At 37.2% G+C, this 19,224-nt stretch overlaps 1 protein-coding gene across 1 annotated transcript; it reads left to right on the forward strand.

Moving 5' to 3' along the window:
• Nucleotides 1-2,350: 2,350 nt before the first annotated feature.
• Nucleotides 2,351-17,581, forward strand: LOC113038273 (phospholipid scramblase 1). The gene is made up of 10 exons (XM_026195579.1): nt 2,351-2,589; nt 3,346-3,384; nt 3,537-3,620; nt 3,692-3,762; nt 4,031-4,073; nt 8,790-9,010; nt 16,472-16,633; nt 16,816-16,977; nt 17,107-17,156; nt 17,241-17,581. Exons 2-9 carry the CDS (start codon nt 3,369-3,371, stop codon nt 17,134-17,136), a joined length of 789 nt encoding a protein of 262 aa, XP_026051364.1. The 5' UTR covers nt 2,351-2,589; nt 3,346-3,368; the 3' UTR covers nt 17,137-17,156; nt 17,241-17,581.
• Nucleotides 17,582-19,224: the final 1,643 nt, after the last annotated feature.

Below are 19,224 nucleotides of genomic sequence, written 5' to 3' on the forward strand. Positions count from 1 at the left end.
TCATTTCAGAATTGTTTTTATTTTTATAATGATAATTCAGAGAATGAGAAAATCTGAATAAGCCTTACCAGTGCTGTGATAATTATTTTTAAGGCACTCTACATGTTAAAAAATAAATAAGTACTGTAATATAATAAAAGTTTAGTCAAATAACATAAAAAAGACCAGACCCCTCGATGCTTGTGAAACTTTTCTCTATCAAACAGCACACTAGTGTTACTTTTACACTACATGCTACACACAGCAATATAAAGAACATATCTGCATGTTATCACATCATCACATCGTCCTTGTAAACTAATAAGTAAATAAACATCAAAATCACTTCGCTGAGAATGAAACACCACTTACCAGCTGCCACGGTGTTGAAAATATCCTCTAGCAATTAAAAAGTGCGAATGCCACGTGAGGAATCATTCCGGTTGGATGAGGTCGTTGTTGTCAGGTGAAAGCTCATCATGTTTGTCATTTTATTTACGGTTAAATTATTATTAATAAATTGTACTAATATTATGATTGGGCATGGGCAAGCATTCACAAAAGGGAAATTTTGCTTTGACAAAAGGGCACTTAAGGGTCAAAGGAGCAGGTGCTCAAGTGAACCGGTTCTTTCTGACAGTTCAATCAAATGGTTCACTGGTTCTTTTGCGCTCGATTTAATGTCATTGGCGATGACTGTCCTTCATTCAAGCCTTCGGTTTACACGCGCCGATAACAGTAGCACAGAATCAGTTCAGAATCAATCACCAAAAGAATCAGTTTGGTTCAGATGCTCTGTGTGTCTGAATCACACATGCGTAGTATCATCAGCTCCTCGGTTCTTGAATCGGACGCGTCTGACAGAAACGGTTCTCAGTTCAGTGTTCGAATAAATGTTGAAATAATAATTATTTATTATTGTTCTGCGTAGTTTGAAGATATTTAAAAAAAATAAAATCTTTATCCTGTATATATATATATTTTAATCAGGAAGAGGATGGGGGTTCAAGGCATTTTTTGGCAGGGTCTTGAGACCCCCCAAGACCCCCCCTGGCACCGCTGGTGGTTATATACTGTAATTCCTCAAATAATAAACGGTAGTCAAATAAACGCCGGGCCTCTTATAGTGGCCGGGGACGTGGTCAACACGGACAAATAAAGGCCGGGGGAAAAATTGTGCAGCACAGCCAGATAACGAACGTACACGCCCACTGCCGGAGCGTTTCTTGTTCTCGAGTCAAGAACCGGTCGCATCGGTTTTCGGATCATCAGTACACTGAACTGAGGGAGGCAGGGTTTTATATTTTTTTGAAGCACCCCTGGGCGCCGCCATTGTCTAGTGGACCCCCACCTGCTGTTAGCATTCGATTGACTCCCATTCATTTTGGCGTCACTTTGACAGCGAATAACTTTACATCTGAGGCGTTTAAAGACTCAATTTGTCCATTAATTACTGAAACACGAAAATGTATAAGTAGAGAAAACTACCGTATGGACAGGAGGAGAAGCGCGCAGGCAATCTTTTACTGTCTATGAGGCTATCGGGGGTGGGTTCTGTCAGACGCATCCGATTCGAGAACCGAGGAGCTGATGATACTGCGCATGTGTAATTCAGTGTGAAAGACTGACACGGAGCTCGTCTGAACCGAACTGATTATTTTGGTTATTGATTCTGAACTGATTCTGTGCTAATGTTATGATCTCTGTCCACTGGAATGCTATCGCTTTTAATTTAAAACGGGTTATTTAAAACAATTACTTATCAAACTAAATAAAGAAATAAAGGCCTGCCTCTAATAAAAGCCTGCTTCAAATAAAAGCCTTCTGCAGTTCAGGTAAATAAAGGCCCCGGCTTTTATTTGAGGAATATGTCATTTTATATCTGCTTATTTTGTCATTCTTGTTCTGTAATATCACTAAATGTAAATAATTTGTTGTGAACTGAAAGGAAATAAATAGGCTAAATAATGTTTATGTTTGTAAAAGTTTCCTTATTTTTTTTTTACAGATATTTACATTAAAAATTATGTAATTGTTTGCAGTTACAAGGTTGACTGGTGTTTTTGACCTGATTGTCATAAAGTCAATGATATGATTGTTTTGAGCAGCCACATTTATCAAGTAGAGTCATTCGTACGATAAGACTGGCAGCATATGAATGTTTCATGAATCGCACGTGAACTCTGTCCTAAGCTTTGTGCGCACTGCGAACTGATCCGCGCTCGTTTCTACGTAGATCGATAAATGAGGCCCAAGGACATGGCCAGGAAAAAACTAATGTGAGCCGAACATGTTCCCTCCCGGTCACCGTAGGAAATAACCATAATGAGATTTCTTCGACAGTCTGTTTCGTTTTCATATAAGGGGTGTGTGTTCGTGAGAAGAAGCAGATTGTTTCCCAGGAAGGAAACACATGTAGTGTGTGAGGCAGAGAAAGAGCGTCGAGAGAACCGCTCTGCGTGACTGTCTCCCACTAAAATAATAATAATAAATATAAAAATAACCTGTCTCTCTCTGAGCGTAATTTAATAAAGTAAATTGAAGTAAAGGACTAAAATACGAGATCTACGGCATCAGGATCCACAGCACTTCACTTTGAACAAATAACACGTGAGTTGTTAGCGTATTCGATTAGTGATGCAGCATACACTGGACAATTTTGTCAGTTAAACTGTAACGTTAAAATCAAAACTAATGAGATGGATGTTATGAATCAACGGAGCAGCATATTAATGGTTAAGTCAGGTAGAAATAGTTCCTTAAAGTAACAATTGCATGTTTACAGCTGACACAGTATCTATCCCTCTGGAATCTTATAATTGTTATGTCATTGTTATTAATTTATGCACAATATTTCTTCACTGAAGGCCTAGTATACTGAAAACTAGTAGTTAGTTAGTTGGTACTGTATATAATGATGTGGTTCGCGGAGTAATACAGGTATTAATTATTTAAATAATTGACTGCTTATTAAAAAAATATTTAGTTTCCTTAAATTTACTTTAAAGTATGGTAAATTAATATAAATGCATTAATTCGCTTTTTTATTCATAAACTAAATTATAAACATATTTACTATGTTACAAACCTCTTGTATTCAAGTGGATTATCCTAAAAAGTGTTTAGGAAGACTACATGTGATTTGCATTCTGTATTTGCTTTCCAACTTGCCAGTTATTTCCTGGTCAATTCCCAGGTGTCCCCAACCTGAATTTTGTGTATTGTTGCCATCCTGTTTGTTTTGTGGATTCATTGGCAATGAAAATCTTGGGTGGTCGAAATTCCATTCCCTACAAAGCATGGACAGAAAAAAAACATGCAGGAAATCATTTCCTTAACTTGCTTTTCTGGTTTGCATGTTTACAGAGCTTAATTTGCAGTCTTCCGTCATGGCAACAAATAATGGTGAGTGTGTCAAACCTTATCATTAGCAACCTGATCCAGAAAGGACTCTGTTAAATTGCTGTTATACAGTATCTAACAAAGAAAGGCTTTCATATGACATTGTCAGTTGATGTTCTTTGATACTCTTCTTTAATTCTCTTTATTTAAACCAGGTCCCCCAATTGACCTCCAACCACAGAAAAATGCAATTCATCCCACCCCTCCTTATAGCCAGGGACCAGCTGTACCAGGCCAAGGTAAGGGAATCTGAGGAAATTTTCAAAATTGTATCCCCCTTTCTCACTGCTAATTTTCTACCTTTTGCAAGGTCAAGTGCCCATGATGCCAGTTCCACAAAGACCCGCTGGCTGCCCACCAGGACTGGAGTACCTGACCCAGGTAGAGCTTTACTGCTGCGTATGAACAGCACAGTGTGCCACTGTAGGCAAATATGTTTTTGTTGTTGTTGTGTGTGAAATGAGATAGTATCTTCTCAGGAAATGGTAATTCAGTTTGCATTGGTTTCCTGAGTTTTAAAATGATGAAATCTTATTGGAAGAACTGTGTATTACTTATGAAATACTTTGGAAACACTTTAAAAATGAATATCATGCCATCCAAAGTTCTAAAGATGGTACTCCGCATTTATTCCCTTTTTACAACACAGATTGATCAACTTCTTATACAGCAGAAAGTTGAGCTGGCTGAAGGTAAATTTGTGTTTTTATTTTAATTTTTTTCCCCAACTGATATTATTTGAATATTTTGCAAGTTCTTTTAAATGACTTTTATGTCAACATAACAGAAATGAACTGACCCTGGTTACATTTGCTTGACCATGCAAGCTTTACACATTGTTACAGCTCTCCGATCTAGAGTTTGGGAGCTAGTAACAAAGTAAATAAAACAAATATATATTTCAGTTAAATTAAAAGAAAATAAAAGAAAACACGGAGAGATAACCAGGATGATCCATTCTCCTGTCTCAGAATCAACACAATAACTATCTCTTTTAATCTGAATAATGAAAACTTCTAACAACTCACAAAAGAAATGTCCACAACAAAGTTTAATAATTCCAGTGTGTGTGTGTGTGTGTGTGTGTATATATATATATATATATATATATATATATATATATATATATATATATATATATATATATATATATATATAAAATATCGCCGTTAATCTATTCTCAAAGTTGGGTTGGGAGCTGGGTCTATACTAAGCAGAGATGTATAGTAACGAAGTAGAACTACTTCACTACTGTACTTAAGTACTAAGTCGGTATCTGTACTTTACTAGAGTATTATTTTTTTTCCCCTACTTCCACTTTTACTTCAGTACATATTTTCGATGAGTTTAATACTTTTACTCCGTTATTTTTGTTATGTGCTGCATCGTTACTCGTTACCCACATTACCACTGCCAGAACTGTAGATGGCAGGTTTGATGAAGCTTGCACATCATTGAGCGAATCAAGCGATTAAGAAGACTGCGCGTGCTGACTTGAACTGCTGTGAAGAGAGAGATGAACACCGAGCCGAGACAGATAATGACTCGTTCACGAGTCAAGAACCGGTTGCATCGGTTTCCGGATCACCAGTATTTCGTTCTGACAGTTCGATTCAATAAACCGGTTGAAGAAAACAGTTCACCGGTTCTTTTGCGCTCGACGTAATGACGTCATTGGCGATGATTGCAAGCCTTCGGTTTACCCATAGGGCTCATAACATTAGCACAGAATCGGTTCAGAATCAATCACCAAAAGAATCAGTTCGGTCCAGCGCTCTGTGTGTTGGTTTGCTTCACGCTGAATAACACATGCGCAGTATCATCAGCTCCTCGGTTCTCGAATCGGACACGAATTCGTAAACGGTTCTTGACTCGTGAACGAGTGAGTCTTTTGTTCATTATCTGGCTTGGCTCGGTGTTCATCTTCAGTTCTCTCTTCACATCAGTTCAGTCAGTGTACTGTTTGAGTAAATGAATTACTCCGGGATATTGGTTTGTTTGAACTCAGAGGGAGTGTCAGCCACATTAAAAAAGTTAACAGCTTACGTGAACCGTTTAAAACGATTCAGTTCGATTTGGTGAACCGTTTCAAAAAGATCCGGTTACATCTAATGATTCGTTCAAAACTGCTTTGTTTTGAACTGTCTAACAACAGACACGGAAGAGAAGACAATGCTGAATAAAGTCGTAGTTTTTGCTATTTTTTATATTTAACGGACCCTCTGATGTCACATGGACTACTTTGAAGATGTTTTTCTTACCTTCCTGGACATGGACTGTATACCATACACACAGCTTCAATGGAAGGACTGAGAGCTCTCAGACTAAATCTAAAATATCTTAAAACGTGTTCCAAAGATAAACGGCCGTCTTACATGTTTGAAACAACATGAGGGTAAGTTATGACATAATTATGCAAATTGGGCGAAATAACCCTTTAATCTGTTTTTTGTTTACAAAAAGTTACAGTCAAGGGAATTGTTATTGTCCTTTAGGAAGCTATGATGACTTTCACCTTGATATTTTATATAACCGACTGGCTGAAGCCAGCCTAAAAAGATGCTCAGGACAGTTGACGGGCCACTGCTGCGCATCGTCACGCAAGCTTATCTTTTTCACGTGTTTTTATGCCGTAAGGCGGGCGTACACGGTGCGAATTCGGATGGTCGGAAGATCGTATGTCAACGCACACGGCACGAGTGAGTTTATCTGAAAATCGTACGGACGAGATGATATACGACACGATTTTACAACCTGCGAATTCCAGAAGCAATCGCACGACGTTGATAGACGCGTTCGACTTGAAGCAGCGCTGCACGCGCAGAAGGATCACTGTATGACATTACCGCGAGAGCGATATGAGAGCACACATATCCAATGCATTCAAATCGCTCTCGCGGTACTTTGATGTCATACAGGTGATCATTCTGTGCGTGCAGCGGTGCCTCAAGTGGAACGCGCCTAATATAACTGCTCTCCCTCTCTCATAACTGCAAATAAAATATTGATACGAGCCTTGACTGTCTCCTACACGTACAGGTTATTTTTCAGCAATAGGAAACCGGGACGTTTGGTTACCCTGTGTGTGTGTGTTCTTGTAGGCCTATATGGTTTATAAATATCTGAAATTAGTATTAAAATGTAAACATGGTTTATGAGGACAATTACTGTGCTCTGGTAAACCAAATGGCTTTAAAAAATACTATTCGGTGTTTAATAGAAATTTTAAACATGCATTTTTCGTGATGGATAGAGGTAGTGTATGGGGATATACAGTATAGAATACCGTTACGTCTATGGAGAGTCCCTGTAAACTACATATGTGTTTGTGAGCGAGAGAGCGAGAGAGAACTAAAAAAGCATTGGAATACGTTGCTAGAAACATCATACAGCGCTCGCTGTTCCTGTCAGACTTCAGCTGCCGCCATCGTCTTTCTTTTTCTGTGGTTTTCCTAGTTCGTGATTGGTCAACTAAAGATAAATCAACAAATCGGCTCGTTCAACCGCACAAATGGCACGAATTCAAACCGATAGCTCACGAACTTTTTAGACATGTTTAAAAATGATCGGGAGGTCGGGAAGTGCTCGTAAGCCACTCTGCTCGGCTCGTAATTCATCACAAATGATACGAGCCGCGACCATACGAGAATACGCGGCTTCCACACGATTGAAAAAATCGCATGCGAACTCGTACGACAGCAAAAATCGCACCGTGTACGCCCGCCTTTTACCGCTTGTCGATTTAAACATTAAAGCATCCAAACACAAGATGCACAAAGTGTAGCTGGTTACTCGCGGCGCTTGCTGTGTTCGGTGCGAACGAGAGAGAGAGCCGCGTATCACGGACAGCGACACCGTCAACAATATTGACGGCAAATTATATGTTTGACAGGTGAAATATTCCAGTGTGTCACCGGCCGAATGTTTTCAAAAGGCATCACGCGAGTGTGAACATCACTATAACTAGGACAAAAAAAGATTTTAACTCAAACGCAGCTCCTGTCGGCATTTAAACAGACCTTTGCTCTTAATTCCGATCGGTCCAACGCAATAACGAAATCTGAGCAGGTCTAAAAACTGAAACTGTTGACGCTGCAACTTTAAACTTTGGAAAAAATATATATATACATTTTAAATATGAGCAGACCTACAAGCTGGGATTGGTAATGCTGCACTGTAATCATAGTTATTTATTTATATTTTTCATTATATTTTATTATATGATATTAGTTTGAGACAGAGTATTTTATTTAGTGGAGAACTTTGCAGCAGTATTTTATTTCTTAATCTTTTTTTAATTATATATATATATTTTTTAAAAGTATTTTAAAAAAAGTGTAAACAAATTGTTAAAAAACGTTTATATTAATGAACAACCTGCAGTTTAATGTTTCCATTTCTTTCCCTTACTGTACCAAAAATGAACCGAACTGTGACTTTAAAACCGAGGTATGTTTTAAATTTTTTTTTCATACGTTTTATATATATAAATAAATATAATCAGGAAATCTAACTTCAGGTGATGGCTCGGCCATTATAACAAACAAAAACTTATCCCAAAACCCTCTTAAGTTACCTAGAAAAAAATACAATAAGTAAAATAAATTACAAAGGACTTCCCTCCCTCCTTAACTTACCTTAAAAAGGAGAAACAGATGAAAAAGGCACACTCCCCCTATATTCCTCAAACAAAAGAAAAGGAAGTAAAGATATCTAATTAGTCCATCAGAAACACAATACTAACCAAAACACAAAAAGATCACACAGATTAATTTCTCTTTCTACTAAGAAACACTTCACTTCCTGGGAAAACAGGAGGAAGAATTAATACCAGCAAAACTGAAGTCTTTCTGCACTCACAGATTACAAATATCTGCTCAAGAGTGAAAGTGTTTCTGGATCATTTAACCTTTTTGAATCATGTCCACGATTGTCATAGCAAGTTCAAAAACCTTTACCAAGTTTGTATAATTCAGATAAAGTAAAAAGTTATAAAAACCAAAACATACTGTACATTTGTAGTTTTTTTTTTTTTTTATGATCAAAAATGCCAAAATGGAACCAGAGGGTTAATACAAATTTTATTTTTAGGTTGAAAATATATTCAACTGAAATGTATTCTACTCTGGATACTTTTTGTCACTATTATAAGCACCTCAGCCAAAGTATTTGACCTTGTTTTTGTGTAACATCTATAATCTGTAATGTTAAACTATCCAAACACACTTCCATGGAGTTAGACAACAGCAAGGGCTTGTCTGATAAAAGTTGCCAGGCAGTTGCAAGACAGAATTGGCTAGTAACCAAGGCAGAGTTTACCGATGGGTCAGTTAATGTAGTTCACTAAGTTTGACAAAATGCACAAATCTTACTTTTAATATTAATATTTTTATTTTGTCGTATCACAGTTATATTGGGCTGGGAGACCAATAATAAGTACATGGTGAAGAACAGTATGGGGCAACAGGTGTTCTTTGTGGCTGAGGAAAACGACTGCTGTAACAGACAGTTCTGTGGACCACTGCGCTCATTCGTCCTCCATGTTCAGGATAACCTGGGACAGGAAGTGATGACACTCACTCGTCCTTTGAAGTGTGGAAGCTGCTGTTGTCCCTGTTGCCTGCAAGAGGTAATAAATATTTTGGTTCTTGAAGTAATATTCTGTTTTTGAAACTCACTTTAATTCAGCTTTCAAAGCCTTTGATTTGAAACTCATGCTTCATTGTTAAAGATATAAAGCTGGTTGAAAGATTTTAGGTTCAAACTAGATTCATGAACTATCATCATTGTGCTGTTTGTGTAGAAAAACAAAAGATGCTTTGGATGAAATAATTTTATCCAGAGTTTTAAAAAAATTCTCCTAATGCATCTTAAATTTGAATTAAACTTTAAATTATTAAAGGGGTCATATCGCACTGCTAAAAATAATATTATGTTGTCTATTTGGTGTAATGAAATGTTTTTATGCGGTTGAAGGTTCAATAAACACATTATTTTCACAATATATGCCCCGCCTTTCTGAAACGCATAGATTTTTACAAAGCTCATTGGTCTGAAAAGCAAGGTGTGCTCTGATTGGCCAGCTATCCAGTGCATTGTGATTGGTTGAATACCTCAAGCATGTAACAGAACTGTTACGTCCCTTAACATTCTGTAACATATTGTCATTGGAATGACCTCCCAATCTCAATTCGTACAGCGGAGTCTTTACTCATTTTCAAGAAACATCTAAAGACTCATCTTTTTCGCCTGCACTTAACCTACTAACACCAGCACTTTTCCTTTTCTTATCTTTTTCATTTAATAAAAAAAAAAAAAAAAAAGAGAAAAAAAAATACCTGGCTATGCGTTCTATACTAGACTAACTGAGACTTGTCATGGCACTTGTATACTGTTGTTGTTCTTTTGTTGACCTGACTGCTTCTATTGTTCTCATTTGTAAGTCGCTTTGGATAAAAGTGTCTGCTAAATGATAAAATGTAAATATAAATGTGACACAGTCTCCTGGCATGACTGGACAAAAACAATAAATCCCATTACAAATAAGGCATGTGTTGCATCTAGTGGGGAAATAATTACTGATTATAATGACTTATACTGTCTTTTTATGCGTTGCATTAGCGTATCGCGTCGGGTAAACATAAAACTATGGCTGCATATGTGATCGGAGAAACGACAAACAACAAGCACTAAAACTTGCATTTGTATTCTCAGTGGCAATTTCTTCAGATATATATATATATATATATATAAACATACTTACAGGCTGTGTCAGAAGTGCCAGACTGTCCTTGCAGAGTTGGAACTGCCCCACTTTATAGAACAGCTTTTGAGTACAGATGCATTTTAGGCTACTCTGCAGGTTCAGGAAACGGTCCTCATCCTCCATAAAATGCAGTACACATCTCAATATTTGGGTTGAACTGTTCTGGAACAGTGTTGTAAATGCAACTTTACTCTTTTACAAAACAAAGTAGTTTCGCTTTCACAACGAAACACACAGTGTCACACACAGCGGGCTTGCGGCAACCACATGTGACGACCCCAGGCTGGACTCCCCTTTGTCCTCAGTGAAAGCCGATCCGATATATTTCCTCAGCAACCAGCATGGATCAGTTCTAGGCATGACCAAGCGGATACCGTTCTCTTTTGGAAGGCCAAACAAAGTAGTTTCACTTTCACAATGAAACACACAGCATCTCCGCAACATGGCGGCGGCGGCAACAACAATACTTCAGCGAGAATTAAAGTATTTCCTTCTTTCTTTGCGTGAACATGTGTTATGCAAATCTTACCACACAGAGACATAGACATGTGGGGGCATGTTTAAACAAGCCGTTTTAGGAGGGCGTGGATTATGGAGGACCAAGAGTGCCACTTAAAAATAAAATGAAGAATCAATTTATTGATTTAATAATTAAAACATAAAAATGCATATTAATTAATTAATATTAATTCATATTTTTTAAAGTTGTTTAATAAAAAAAATAGATTTAAAAATATATGTATAAATAGACAAAATTAAAATGTGGATTAATAAAACAATAAAAAAGTAGGTTAATCTTTTTAAATGCACATTTTAAATGCATTTAAAATGCATTTGGCAGTTGCTTTTGCCTCTCTGTTTGCAAATTGCTTTTCTAAAAAATTCAATTGGACAGTAAACACGTGGGAGCAACCAATTCACTTTTGCCTCGATTTGACGAGCCAACCCCTCTCTCGCTTGTAAATGTAACACGCACTCTCATTGGACAGTGAGAAGAGCTTTGTCATTACTAGGGAGACCACCCGTCCCGCGTAGCGCGTGCGTGCACAGTGTTTGAAGCCCAATTCATGCGTCCCACAAATTGAGACTGTGTCACGCATAATCAATGCTTGCTCAAAAAAAGTTGGTCGCTCCCAGGCAGCCAAACAAACATTACTTGACAGTTCAGCACACTACTGTTGCCACACCCACCCGTCAGTTGAACTGCTGACTAGGTTGTTGTCAACTTTTTCCATTGTTGAACAGCGCACGAACATGCATACCAGACACACTGGGAAGGATCTTTTAGATGCACGCTTTTCAATTCGAAAAATGGAGAAAGTGAGGCACCGCCATCATCAATTAAAAAAGAGAAGGTGTGTCCTGTTTCAAACTTTTTTTTTCATGCGCCTGCCTTTACTAACATGAAATTTCACCATCCTTTCTCCCCCTTCTCGTTCCGTGAACCTCTAGAGTTGTGAGTTTAGACTTTTTATTTTTAACTGTTCCTGTGGTGTTGCGCAACTATTCATTTTAATCCTATAATTGTATATTATAATTTATTTAAAGTGAATACATTTTAATGAAAAATATAATAAAATAGCTAAAGTAAATCTTAATCAATCAATGAATCACCTTTATTTATATAGTGCTTTAAACAAAATACATTGCATCAAAGCACTGAACAACATTCATTTGGAAAACAGTGTGTCAATAATGCAAAATGACAGTTAAAGGCAGTTCATCATTGAATTCAGTTATGTCATCTCTGTTCAGTTGAAATAGTGTCTGTTTTTATTTGCAATCAAGTCAATGATATCGCTGTAGATGAAGTGACCCCAACTAAGCAAGCCAGAGGCGACAGCGGCAAGGAACCGAAACTCCATCGGTGACAGAATGGAGAAAAAAACCTTGGGAGAAACCAGATTCAGTTGGGGGGCCAGTTCTCCTCTGACCAGACGAAACCTTAAGTGGAAGTGCATCTGTCAATTCTGTCATGAGGATACATCAGCAATTTGTTTAGGGGGTATGTGCTAAAAATGGTTAAACCACTATCAGTGAGTCTGCCCATGGGGTGGGAGCACCGCCGCGCAAGGCAGTGTCCAACATTGTCCAACACAAAGTGTGAGGGGGATCTGAACATGTTTGGAGAGGGATTGTGGATGATTTGTTAACTTTAGCTGATTTCTGCTAAATAAATTCTCTCAGTTATCGTGGGCCGACACAAAATGCAGCTTTGGCATGTCACAACGGAACTTCCAACATCATTACTTGGCGTGGCCGCCATGTTGATGGCCTCTTTTACTGCTACTCGGACTACTGCGCAGTATTTAGACGTACTCCCTCTCAGCCATGTGTCTTAATTTGATTAATTAAAAATATATCGGCTTTATGATATGCAGCTCCTGAACCCATCCATTTGTGAACTGTACATGAGACTCCAATGACTTGTAGCTTCGGAGCTGTTCTGAAGTGTAGGCACTCTTAAAACAAACAAGGTAGCCAAAGATATCTGTAATGAAACAAATGTGGCAGCAAGTCGTCGTCCACATGGTTTTTGTCCATTATCCCTGGCATCCGTATTTAGTATATCCCTGTAAATCCCACAACCTTTTAGCGATTTTAGCATCTTTTTTCTTTCTCCCAACTCTGCTTCTTCTCATTCGACTTGCTGTATGTTTACATTCGTGAGGCCATTAACATGGCCGCCACGTCCCAGAATGCAACGCGGCACCCAAGCCCTATACTTTTGTTTTGTATTTTAAAAACTACATTTCAACCACAGGACTGTCATTTGTTCTGACACTAGTCCATTATATACCACAGGACTGTCATTTGTCTGCATTTATCAAGAAGTTTGTTAATAAACTCAGTTTATAGTTGAGATTCGCTGCATAATCATCTTGGCCTGCTTTAGAAACAGTCTGCAAATTTTCCTCATATATACATATATATATATATATATATATATATATATATATATATATATATATATATATATATATATATATATATTCATGTCAATATAAAGTGGTTGCATACTGTTAAAACTGACTATGCTAGGTTGGTAGGTATGTGGTAGTCAATAGTTCACCACAACATAAGAGAAAGCTGAAACTGCTGTGTATGTGTAATACAGGTGCTGGTCATATAATTAGAAGATCATCAAAAATTTGATTTATTTCAGTAATTCCCTTCAAAAAGTGAAACTTGTATATTATATTTATTCATTACACACAGACTGATATATTTCAAATGTTTATTTCTTTTAATTTTGATGTTTATAACTGACAACTAAGGAAAATTCCAAATTCAGTATCTCAGAAAATTAGAATATTGTGAAAAGGTTCGATATTGAAGACACCTGGTGCCACACTCCTATCAGCTAATTAACTCAAAACAGTCAAAACGGTCTCTCAGTCTAATTCTTTAGTCTACACAATCATGGGGAAGAATGCTGACTTGACAGTTGTCCAAAAGACGACCATTGATATCTTGCACAAGGAGGGCAAGAAACAAAAGGTCATTGCAAAAGAGGCTGGCTGTTCACAGAGCTCTGTGTCCAAGCACATTAATAGAGAGGCAAAGGGAAGGAAAATATGTGGTAGAAAAAAAGTGTACAAGAGTCTTGAGGAAGAGAGGAGAGGCACACAATCCACGTTTCTTGAGGTCCAGTGTAAAGTTTCCACAGTCAGTGATGGTTTGGGGTGCCATGCTGTCTGCTGGTGTTGGTCCACTGTGTTTTCTGAGGTCCAAGGTCAATGCAGCCGTATACCAGGAAGTTTTAAAGTACTTCATGCTTCCTGCTGCTGACCAACTTTATGGAGATGCAGACTTCATTTTCCAACAGGACTTGGCACCAGTATCTGGTTTAAGGACCATGGTATCCCTTTTCTTAATTGGCCAGCAAACTCGACTGACCTTAACCCCATAGAAAATCTGTGGGGTATTGTGAAGAGGAAGATGCGATATGCCAGACCCAAGAATGCAGAAGAGCTGAAGGCCACTATCAGAGCAACCTGGGCTCTCATAACACCTGAGCATTGCCACAGACTGATCAACTCCATGCCACGCTGCATTGCTGCAGTAATTCAGGCAAAAGGAGCCCCAACTAAGTATTGAGTGGTGTACATGCTCATACTTTTCATTTTTATACTTTTTAGTTGGCCAAGATTTAAAAAAAAATCCTTTCTTTGTATTGGTCTTAATTTATATTCTAATTTTCAGAGATACTGAATTTGGGATTTTCCTTAGTAATCATCAAAATTAAAATAAATAAACATTTGAAATATATCAGTCTGTGTGTAATGAATGAATATAATATACAAGTTTCACTTTTTGAATGGAATGAAATAAATCAACTTTTTGATGATATTCTAATTATATGACCAGCACCTGCATGTGTATGTGCTCGCCCGGGTATCTACTGAAATATTCTGCAGTTAAAGATCAAAGTAGGGTGCAAGATGATATGTAATTTTTTTATTTATTTTTGAATTAACAGGTAGGCCAAATGCAAGCACAGTGCAGCTGTACTAGAAAATATGTGCACAACATTTGTTAATTTATGAAGTATAAAAATGAAAAGAAAAATAAACCATTTAAACGCATAACATAGGCAACTTTACATTCTTACATTATTTTCCTTTCCTACAGAGCTCAATTTAGGCATGGCAAAAGTTAAAGTGAAAAAAAAGTGAAAGTGACGTGACATTCAGCCAAGTATGGTGACCCATACTCAGAATTTGTGCTCTGCATTTAACCCATCCGAAGTGCACACACACAGAGCAGTGTGCACACACACACACACACACACACACACACACACACACACACACACACACACACACACACACTGTGAGCACACACCCGGAGCAGTGGGCAGCCATTTATGCTGCGGCGACCGGGGAGCAGTTGGGGGTTCGATGCCTTGCTCAAGGGCACCTAAGTCGTGGTATTGAAGGTGGAGAGAGAACTGTACATGCACTCCCCCCACCCACAATTCCTGCCAGCCCGGGACTCGAACTCACAACCTTTCAATTGGGAGTCCGACTCTCTAACCATTAGGCCACGACTTCCCCGCTGCAATGAAGTGCTGCAATGAATTCATTTTTACAACCAACAGAATGTTAAACATTGACTGATAACTTGTTCAAAGTTCATTGATTATGCTTACATAAAATTTAGTGAAGGTTGAATCTGCATGTCTCGTCAATGAGTGGGCATATGCAATGATGAAGAACAAGATTTTGGTGGTTTTAAGACCCAGAACCACGCTGACTGAGCAATAAAGCCATAGTGAGCCCTTTTATTAAAATACCTGGAGCCTAGGTATTACAAAAATAACAACATTTGTCATTCACTAAGTATTACTTGATGTAATTCGATCTCAAATGTAAAAATAGTCAAATCCATCTCTGAAGATTTCTGTGCCACCCCAAACTGGTTGCTGGCCCCTTCCTGGCCACCCCTATGAAGACATCCACGGCCTAAGAGGGCAAAGTGATTAATATCAGTTCATTTCTGAGTATCTTTATTGTTCGAGGGGGAAAAAACACATTTTTGTGAATGGGCATTTGATTTACATTTAAGAGAAATGTGTGGTGTGTGTGGTCATCTGTGTGATTTCAGTAGATTCCAGTGAGTTGAAAACTTGCTATGGCGAGCATAATGTAAGTGTCATTAAAAGTTAGAAATTATTGAAAATAAAACTTTATTAATTATTTGTATATTTAAAAAAACGGCTGCTTCACTGCTTAATAATATTGTATATATTGTCTAACTAATTAAAGTGCCACTGACATACAAGATTATTATTACATACATAGAAACATAAAATAGGAAATTATATCACAGAGAGGACCATTGCAGATTCAATGACTGTGTGTCAAGGTCAATAAGTCTTTTACAATACCAGGATATTTGACATTTTAATGAAAATGCAAGGTAGCTGTGGTTTAGATAATACCATGAGTTTATGATTTTCTTAGTAATAATTCAATATACTTAACTCTATCTGGGCACTAGTGGACAATCTTAGATGTCTTTGACCCTCTTAATATTTTAGACCATTGCTGAATAGTTGCTCATAGGCTGGATGTCCATTGCTCATCCAGACTATGCGTGTCATGCCTTCAAATCATCTTCACCAACGTACTGTTATGAATTATGTGTTGCATGATGGGTACTCCACAAAGCCACTGTCATGGGTCATGCTTGTGATTGATTTAAAAGCTTAAATGCAACCTTTCACTTGTGAATAATTATACAGTTCTACTATATTTCTATATTTATATGCCTAAATTCAAATCACTGTTTTATGTGTCTTCTCTGTCTTCCTCTTAGCTTGAAATCCAGTCTCCACCGGGGACCCCGATTGGATATGTGATCCAGAACTGGCATCCTTTCCTTCCTAAGTATACCATACAGAATGAGAAGAAAGAAGGAGTTCTGAAGATCATAGGGCCGTTCTGTTCATGCAGATGTTGCGCTGATGTGAACTTTGATGTATGAAACATACAAGACTGGAAGATTAATGACAGTTTGATAATTCAGTTTTTGATCTTGGTCATAAAACTATAAAACCTTGTGATCCTTCCATAATACATAAAAAAAAATGTCATGATCATAAGTAGTTTTTTGTGTGTGTGTGTGTGTGTGTGTGTGTGTGTGTGTGTGTGTCTAAATAGGTTTTCTCCATGGATGAATCAACAAAGGTGGGCAGAATCTCTAAACAATGGACAGGTCTGGTGAGAGAAGCTTTCACCGATGCAGACAATTTTGGAATCTCCTTTCCTATGGATCTGGATGTGAAGATTAAAGCTGCTCTTTTTGGAGCATGTTTTCTCATAGTAAGCATAAATAAGGCATTATTATGTCAACATATTTTTGGTTAGACCAGTTTATATTCTTCTAATGTTGCTTGAATAAGCTCTGTGTTTCAGCATAGTGAATAATCTGATATTATTCTTCTTTTGTAGGACTTCATGTTCTTTGAACACAATAAATAAATGTATTTTCTGGAGGTCATGTAAGTATAATAATATTGCATGGCTATTTTAAAATGACAACATGATTTATGAATGCATAGTTTTAATTATTGTCTTTCAATTAGTATTTCAGACTGAATTTTGAACTCCTTTCTCTGGATATGTTAACCATGGATTCAAATGTGGATCACTCGGCTAAAAAAAAAATATTACACATATAACTATGTACATTAAATGATGGAGTCTATTCCTTCACTACTGTTCATGAGCCACCACTAGGTGACAGCAGTTCCCTTTACAGTAATGATGAGATGCCTTCTGTATCAACAAAGTACCTGCTCTAAATGTACTGCCAAAAAATGTACTAACTAAACATTATATACAGTTAACAAACTTGTTACAAGCAAAATGTTGATTGCTTAAGTGTGCTCCATTGTAATAAATAGTAAAATGAAGTGTTATATCAGCATCTGCTTCCAATGTTTGCAAGTCATTCTTACAAATGTGTAATAAAATTTCCATTGCTTAGGTATAGGAGTAATAGTTATAGGAGTAATTCATATTATATTTCTAATAAATAATGAGATGATAAATAAAAAATATTATTCTAAATCATTTTCACAGTTTCATTTCATGTCTTATTGCTCCTCAACTCCTCATTATGCCTTCTTGGAATTAAATAATGAATATCAATTTCTACTTTTTATTTCCAGTTGAAACTAAAAAAAAAATAAAAAAAAAATCAAACCATATTATTTATTTCTTAGATGATAAACGGATGCCACTAAAGTCATGTTGAAAACAGCATATCATAGTGCTGGATGAAATATATGCCAATGCATAATGTGTGCTGTATCACATATTATGCGATCAATGGCAGACAAATGGAGAGAACTAAAATTCACTGACAGTAATGTCAGTTAAATGCATTATTCCTGTCTGCCTACATTACTCTAACCCTTTTGAAGACTGAAGCATGTCATCCTAAACTGTCCACTCCACACAATTAAAAATATATCAGCAGTTGCAGTGCATACTACTGTGCAGAATGAATAGTCTGAATATCTGAGTAGCAACAGAAGGTCAAGACGTGTGCATAGCATTAGACCTGAAGACAAGAACTGTTCAGCAGTGACAAAGACACGATCAATTCACCCAACCATGAACAGGTTTAATATAACTTAAAGCCAACAAATAAATTCAAAATTAACATTTTCTTTATGAATTTACTTTCCTGATTTTTCTTTCTTTTGAGCATAATTAATGTTATGACAAAAAAAGAAAAAAATTGGAAAAAAAGAAAAAAAAAGTGAGTAAAGAATGAATGAATAAACCTTGTCATCAAACCACAGGGCTCTGTAATTGGGTATTTATTGAAGCATGTTTCCACTTCAGAGTAAAATAACTAAATACTTTACATAAAGAATAAAATAAAAAGAATAACTACTATTTAGAGCTACGTTATAACCTGCGGTATGATTTTATTTATTGTATTTGTAACTTTATATCTCACAATGTGATTAGTCGTACTTATAAATGAATATCTTGCAATGTATCTTTATTCTTAGTATTTGCCATTTTACGTTGCACATTTTGACTTTATCAAGTGATTTGATATATCATGGAACTTGATGTATTTGTGACTTTATATCTCAAATTATGACTTTCATGACTTTATTTCTCATATTTGTGATTTTAGATCTCACAATAGCCGGATTTCCACTGTCGGGCCAGTGCGAGCGCTTAAAGCGGGCCGGGGAGGGCTCATAGCCTCGGGCCAATAGCACTGAGGCCAGAATAGCGCAGGGTTTCCACCCAGGGGGCAAGGAACTCGACCGGAAGTTGAAGTCGGGTGGGGGCTGCCATCTTTTAGCAGAACTTCACTTGCGTTAGCATTCCCATTGACTCCCATTCATTTTGGCGTCACTTTGACAGAGAATAATTTTACATCTGAGGCGTTTAAAGACTCTGTTTGTCCATTATTTATTTCTAAAGATACACGACAATGTATAAAGGGCTCCATTACCTTCTATGTTACATTATGGCCCCGTAGAAACAGTTTTTGTAAAAAATAGGCTAACGATTGCGTCATAACCACTCGTCTCTCAG

This window comes from Carassius auratus, chromosome 2 (assembly GCF_003368295.1).
Source record: "Carassius auratus strain Wakin chromosome 2, ASM336829v1, whole genome shotgun sequence".
Classification (NCBI taxonomy): Eukaryota; Metazoa; Chordata; class Actinopteri; order Cypriniformes; family Cyprinidae; genus Carassius; species Carassius auratus.